Raw genomic sequence first — 8,158 nt, forward strand, 5'->3', positions numbered from 1 at the left:
GACGTACGTCGTTTCGTGGTTACGTAGCCCTCTCCCATTTATTTATAAAAAAAAAAAAGTTCCATCATTTCGACATATGTACATATGTGCTTTATGTTTTTTATTATTTACCACAAGTAAAGGTCAAGAATTGCTATCTTTCTTTTAAATTATTTTTACTATTTTTCACTTCATGACTGCTGTGTATGTGCTCCATGTGAGTGACGAAGGTGCTTATGTAGGTGGGTTCCGACTTAACGGCAAAAATCGCGTTATGTCGCACCGTAGGAACGGATCTCCGACGTAACCCAAGTACCTACTGTATATATGTGTACGAAGTGATTACATTGTACACTTTAAATATATTTCTATTTTATTTGTCAGTTACACCTCTGTAAAGCTAGGAAAAAATAAAGAGAAAGAAGCCAGAGCACTGGCCTTAAATCTGAAAATTGTCAGTTTTATTAGTATTGTGATTTTGGCCATATCACTTTACCACCCAGCATCCATGACCTAATCTGTAAAATTGCAGGGGTGACAGGGAGGCTCTATTCCTGATATACTGAAAAGACAATTCCAAGGAGTGAAATCAAGAAATATAAAATATTAAAACATGCTCAGAGGTTTATTTTATATAGTTAGCTGGGCTTGGCACATTGCCATTTGGAAATTACAAGACAAGAAGATGGCCTAGCTAGGGTGGCGTTTATTTTAGCTGATTAAGAGTCTTTGGTAGAATTAGAACAAAAATTAGGTTTTTCTCTTAGATTTCTTATCACAGATTATTAATCTGTACTTCTATTATTTGTGGCGGTATACTTGATTCTCTCTGTAGTATATATGAGCCTGAAAAATGGTGTTTAAAACAAAAGTTTCTCCCCCCAAAATCACTTTTAAATGAACAGACGGACATAAGGGTTTAACATACATACATAATATAAATAAAATTACAGTGCCTAGAAGCTCCCAAAAGTCATGTACACTGACTACTAAAATAAATTGCAAATGGATATATTTTCTCCTGAGTTTAAATCAATTTATTTTTAATTATTATTTAATCGCAGGTTCTAAATTAGTTCCATTTTGGAGCTGGCTACAGATGGGCAAGGACCTACTTTTTATACGACTCCGATATTTGACTGGTGCCTGGAGGCTTGAACGAACCAGGAAAATGAATTAGGTTATTTGCTATTTTTGATTGTAATATGTATTATTGTGATATTATTTCATTTGAATTAAAATATTAAATAAAGCTGAGATAAGTCTATGCCATTGTCTACCTTTTGGTAATTTTCAAGAATTCACTGTCGTCAGTAAAAATTTTTATATATCTTTGGACAAAACAAATTTTAAGGTATTTGTTTAAAAAGTCTGATTTTCTTTTCCTTTAGCAATTCTGTTTGTTTAGATTATCACTGTAGCCTGAGAAATATAATTTTTAAGAAAGAAAGAAGCAATTATTTCTGCTCTAAGGTACTTTGCATAATTCTCATGAACTTAAATATAAACCACAACCATGTAACAGTGTTTAGAGATTTAAAAATAAAGTTAACAGCTCTGGCCAGGTGGCTCAGTTGATTGAAGCATGGTCCCATGCACCAAAAAAGGTTGCAGATTTGATTCCCAGTCACGGCAAATATCTAGGTTGCAGGTTCGATGCATGGTTGGGGGTGCATACAGGAGTCAACCAATTGATGTTTCTCACATTGATTTTTATCTCTTTTTCTCCATTCCTCTCTAAAATTAATAAAAACATATTCTCAGGTGAGGATTTAAAACAATAACAAAATAGGAGGAAAAACATGGCAGCGGAATACACAGATGTGTCCCGAGCCTTGACCCGAAACAGATAGAACAGCTGAGGGTCGCATGGGGAGTGTTTGTTGGTGAGTTAAGGGACAACTATACTCCAGGAGAAGGTGTGGGACTGCTGGACGGGGCTACCTGGACCAGGCAGCCCCCACTGCTGCTGAGTTCCCTCCCGGAGCCACCGGCTCGGACACAGAGACCGCGCCATCTTGAGGGGAAAGTGGATGTTATTGGAATCCTGAAAATCTACAACTGCGGCACCCACCAAAGAGCTTCAAACCCCAGAACACTGGTCCCCAATTGGCGCAAACACGCGGATTCAGAGGAGCTCTACACTCCACCACGGAAAGGTCAGATTTCGCCTGGGATAAGGAGAGAGAGAACTACATAACCAGACACCCGGAGAAGAGAGACCATGGGGAGACAAAGAAATAGCCCGCCTATGAAAGAAAATCAGGCATTGCCAGAAAAGGAAGTAAACAAAATGGAGGCAAGCAACCTGTCAGAGAAAGAATTCAGAGAAATGGTATTAAGGTGGCTGAAAAGAATGAAAGACAAATTTTACAGTATGAGTAAGAACAAAGAAGGAATGAAGAAGAACCAATAAGAAATGAAAAATGACATCGCTGCTATAAAAAACTCAATAGAAAGCATCAAGAGTAGAATAGAAGAAGCAGAGAACCCCATTAGTGAACTAGAAGACAAGGGGGGGGGGAAATACCCAATTAGAGCAGCTTCTAGAAAAAAAATAAAAAGCAGGAGGAGAGCCTAAGAGAACTTTGGGACAACACGAAACAAAACAACATCCACATAATAGGGGTTCCAGAAGGAGAGGAAACTGAGCAAGGAATGGAAAACCTGTTTGAAGAAATAATGACAGAAAACTTCCCCAATATAGGGAAGAAAAAACCCACACAAATCCAAGAAGCTCACAGAGTTCCAACCAAAATGAACCCCAAAAGACCGATGCCAAGGCACATTATAATTAAATTGGCAAACACCAACGACAAAGTAAGAATCTTAAAAGCGTCCAGAGAGATATAGAAAGTTACCTACAAATGAACCCCCATCAAACTAGCAATTGATTTCTCAACAAAAACTCATCTGGCCAGAAGGGAATGGAATGAAATATACAAAGTCATGCAAAGAAAGGGTCTGAAACCAAGAATACTGTACCCAGCAAGGCTATCAATCAAAATTGAAGGTGAAATCAGGAGTTTCACAGACAAAAAAGGACTAAGGGAATTTATTACCACCAAACCAGCAATGCAAGAAATGCTAAAGGGTATGCTGTAAAAAAAAGAAATAGGAAGCTAAGAAGGAACACAAGGGTAAAGGATAAAAATGGCGACAAATAAATACCTATCAATAATAAATATAAATGTAAATGGATTAAATGCCCCAATCAAGGAAGAAATAATCACATAGTTATATCAATTGAAGACATAGGGTAACGGATTGGATAAGAAAACATGACCCATATAACAGCTGTCTACAAGAAACCCACCTCATAAAAAAAAGACTCACACCGACTGAGAATGTAAGGATAGAAAAAGGATTTTCAAGCGAATGGAAATGAAAAAAATGTTGGGGTGGCAATACTTATATCTGACAAATGAGATCTCAAAGTGATGGACAAAAGAAGAGATAAGGAAGGCCACTTCATAATACTAAAGGGAGCAATCCAACAAGAAGAAATAACTCTGGTAAACATATACACACCCAATACAGGAACACCCAAATACATACACAAACTCCTGGAGGATATCAAGGGAGAGATTGACAGCAATACAATCAAAGTAGGAGACTTTAATACCCCACTATCACCATTGGACAAGTCCTCTAAACAAAGAAACAGCAATCCTAAATGACTCACTAGACCAGATGGAATTAATTGACATCTTCAGAACATTTCACCCCAATGCCACAAAATATACATTCTTCTCAAGTGCACATGGGTTATTTTCAAAGATAGACCATGTGTTGGGTCATAGGCAAAGTCTATTCAAATTCAAGGTAGAAATCAAACATCTTCTCAGATCACAGTGGCATAAAACTGGAAATCAACTACAATAAAAACAACCCAAACAAATCAAACACATGGAGACTAAACAGCATGCTATTAAACAATGACTGGGATAACAGAGAGATCAAGGAAGAAATAAAAAACATCATGGCAACAAATGAAAATGACAAAATGACAAAAAACAACAATCCAAAATCTAAGGGAAGTTAATAGCTCTACAAGCCTACTGCAAAAAAAAAAGAAAAAAATGGTAATAAATTACCTAACCCTACAACTCAAAGAGTTAGAAAGAGAGCAACAAGAAAAGTCCAGTGTAAGCAGAAGGAAGGAAATAATAAAGATCAGAGCGGAGATAAACAGCAGAGAGACCAAAGAAACAATACAAAAGATCAACAAAACCAAGAGCTCGTTCTTTGAAAGGATAAACAAGATTGATGGACCTCTAGCCAGGCTCACCAAGAAACAAAGAGAGAGGACCAAAATAAACAAAATCAGAAATGAAAGAGGAGAAATAACACAGACCCCACCAAAATACAAAGGATTGTTTAAAAATACTATGAACAACTCTATTCCAACAAGCCAGACAACCTGGAGGAAATGGACATATTCCTCTAAAAATATAACCTTCCAAAAGTCAATCAGGAAGAATCTAAACAGCTCAATAGGCCAGTAACTATGGAAGAAATTGAAGCAGTCATCAGAAAGTTTCAAGCAAACAAAACCCGAGGCCAACGGCTTCACAGGGGAGTTTTACCAAACATTCAAGGAAGAACTAAAACCTATCGTCCTCAGATTATTCCAAAAAATTCAAGAGGAAGGAACACTTCCAAGCTCCTTCTATGAAGCCAGCATCACCCTAATACCAAAACCAGATAAAGACAACACAATGAATGCAAGGATAGTACAATATCCGCAAATCAAGAAACATGATACATCACATAAACAAATTGAGAGATAAAAATCACGTAGTTATATCAATTGATACAGAAAAAGCATTTGACAAAATCCAACACCCTTTCTTGATAAAAATTCTCAACAAGGTGTGAATAAAAGGATCATACCTCAACATAATAAAAGTTATATGTGATAAACCCATACCTAGCATCATACTCAGTGGGCAAAAACAAACCATTTCCCCTAAGAACAGGAAAAAGACAGGGATGCCCACTCTCACCACTCCTGTTTGACATAGTACTGAAATTATTAGCCATTGCAATTAGACAAGAAGAAGAAATAAAAGGCATCCAAATTGGAAAAGAAGTAAAGCTGTCCTTATTTGCAGATGACATGATATTGTACATAAAAACCCAAAAGACTCCATCAAAAAACTAATAGACTTAATAAATGAATTTGGCAATGTAGCAGGATACAAAATCAACGCCAAGAAATCTATGGCCTTTCTATACACCAATAGTGAACTTACAGGAAGAGAGACTAAAAAAGCAATCCCATTTACCATGGAACCAGAAAAATTAAGATACCTAGGAATAAACTTAATTAAGGAGGTAAAAGACCTATGCGCGGAAAACTAGAGGACACTGAAAAAAGATAGAGGAAGACGTAAACAGATGGAAGAACATACCATGTTCATGGATTGGTAGAATCAACATCATTAAAATGTCCATACTACCCAAAGCAATCTATAGATTCAATGCACTCCCCATTAAAATACCAACAGCATATTTCACTGACCTAGAAAGAACTCTCCAAAAATTCATCTGGAATCAAAACGTCCCCGAATAGCCACAGCAATGCTGAGAAAGAAGAATAAAGTAGGTGGGATCTCAATACCAGATTTCAAGCAGTATTACAAAGCCTCTGTTCTCAAAACAGCCTGGTACTGGCATAAGAACAGTCATATAGACCAATGGAATAGAATAGAGAATCCAGATATCAACCGAAACCACTATGCTCAATTAATATTCGACAAAGGAAGCATGAACATACAATGGAGTCAAGACAGTCTCTTCAATAAATGGTGTTGGGAAACTTGGACAGATACATGCAAAAAAAATGAAACTAGACCTTCAACTTACACCATACACAAAAATGAACTCAAAATGGATATAGGACTTAAACATAAGACGGGAAACCATAAAAATACTAGAGGAATCCACAGGCAGCAAAATCTCAAACATATGCCGAAAAACTTCTTCACTGATACTGCTCCTAGGGCAATGGAAGCTAAAGAGAAAATAAACAAATGGGACTACATCAAAATAAAAAGCTTTTTCACAGCAAAAGAAACCATCAACAAAACAACAAGAAAGCCCACTGTATGGGAGAACATATTTGCAAATGTTATCACTGATAAAGGTTTAATCTCCAACATCTATAGGCAACTTATTCAACTTAAAAGGAAGATAAATGACCCAATAAAAATTGGGCAACGGAACTAAATAGAATCTTTTCGAAAGAAGACAGAAGGCCAAGAGACACATGAAAACATGCTCAAAATCACTAATTATACGAGAGATGCAAATCAAAACGACAATGCGGTACCATCTCACACCTGTCAGAATGGCTATCATCAACAAATCAACAAACGACAAGTGCTGAAGAGAATATAGAGAAAAAGGAACCCTTGTGCACTGCTGGTGGGAATGCAGACTTGTGCAACCACTGTGGAGAACAGTATGGAGTTTCCTCAAAAAAATAAAAATGGAACTCCCATTTGATCCAGTAATCCCTCTCCTAGGAATATATCCTAAGAAACTAGAAACACCAATCAGAAAGGATATATGCCACATAGTAGCACAATTTACAATAGCTAAGATTTGGAAACAGCCTACGTGCCCGTCAGTAGATGACTGGATCAGAAAACTGTGGTATATCTACACAATGGAATACTATGCTGTCATAAAAAAGAAGGAATTCTTACTGTTTACAGCAACCTGGATGGAACTTGAGAGCATTATGCTAAGTGAAATAAGCCAGTCAATGAAAGAAAAATACCACATAATCTCACTCATTTGTGGATAATAAAGAATATTATAAACTGATGAACAAAATGATAGATGCAGAGGCAGTAAAGCATCAGACTGTCTAATTACAGCGGGAAGGTTAGGGACAGGTGGGGGAGAAAAGAGATAATCCGAAAATCTTGTATGCATGCATATAAACATAACCAATGGACACAAGACACTGGGGTGGGGGTGAGGGCATATATGGGAGTGGGCTGGGGGTGCAATGGGAAGATATGTACACATGTAATACCTTAATAAAAAAAATGGGGATAAATAAAACAATAAAAATAAAGTTAATATATGTTTATTTTATTTTTAAAGGCATGGAAATATGTGATTTATTTTTTAAAATCATTATTTTTCAATTACAGTTGACATAAAAATTATATTGGTTTCAGGTACACACATTAGACAACTTACTAAGTGAACATCCAATAAATCTTTTCCCCATCTAACACCATACATAGTTATTAGAATATTATTGATCATATTCCGTATGCTGTACTTTACATCCCCATGACTATTCTGTAACAACTAATTTGTACCTTTTAATCCCTTCACTTTTTTCATCCATCCTCCCAAACCCCTACCATCTGGCAACCTTCAAATGTTCTCTGTATCTATATGTCTCTTTATATTCTGCTTTATTTATTTTGTTTTGATTTTTAGATTAAAGTTTTGATAGATATGTACTATCATTTTACTGTTCATATTTTTGTCTATATTTTCTTTTATTATTGTCATATTTTTTATCCTTTTTTCTTCTTTCATAATACCCTTTAACATTTCATGTAATACTGGTTTGGTGGTGATGACCTCCTTTAATTTTTTTATTGTCTGGAAAGCTTTTTTATTGTTCAATTCTAAATGATAACTTTGATGGGTAGAGAAATCTTGCTTGTAGGTTCTTACTTTCATAACTGAATATTTCTTGCCACTCCCTTCTGGGTTGCAAAGTTTCTATTGAGATATCAGCTGACAGTCTTACGGGAGGACTCCCTTGTAGGTAAGTAACTGCTTTTCTCTTGCTGCTTTTAAGATTCTCTGTGTCTTTAATGTTTTGTATTTTAATTATGATGTGTTTTGGTGTAGGACTCTGGGCTCACCTTATTTGGGGCTTTCTGTACTTCCTGGACTTGTATGTCTGTTTTCTTTACCAGATTAGGGGCGTTTTCTGTCATTTTTTCAAAAGCGTTTTCAATTTCTTGCTCTCTTCTCCTTTCAGCACTCCCATAATGGAAATATTGGTACATTTGAAGTTGTTCTAGAGGCTTATACACTACTAGAGGCCCGGTACACAAAATTTGTGCACGGGGATTGTGTCCCTCAGCCCAGCCTGCACCTTCTCCAATCTGGGACCCCTTGAGGGATGTCCGAC

The 8,158-nt window shown here is 36.5% G+C and overlaps 1 protein-coding gene across 3 annotated transcripts in view; it reads left to right on the forward strand.

The window, feature by feature from the left end:
- The window catches only part of ALG5 (ALG5 dolichyl-phosphate beta-glucosyltransferase), an 89,662-nt gene extending 88,416 nt beyond the window's left edge, over positions 1 to 1,246 (forward strand). For all 3 annotated transcript variants that reach the window (XM_079778765.1, XM_079778763.1, XM_079778764.1), the window contains one exon: positions 1,044 to 1,246. In XM_079778765.1, coding sequence (XP_079634891.1) covers positions 1,044 to 1,159 — 116 coding nt within the window. In that variant the 3' untranslated portion in view covers positions 1,160 to 1,246. The remainder of the gene's footprint in view (positions 1 to 1,043) is intronic.
- The last annotated feature ends 6,912 nt before the right edge of the window (positions 1,247 to 8,158 follow it).

This window comes from Cnephaeus nilssonii, assembly GCF_951640355.1.
Source record: "Cnephaeus nilssonii genome assembly, chromosome: 8".
Taxonomy (NCBI): domain Eukaryota; kingdom Metazoa; phylum Chordata; class Mammalia; order Chiroptera; family Vespertilionidae; genus Cnephaeus; species Cnephaeus nilssonii.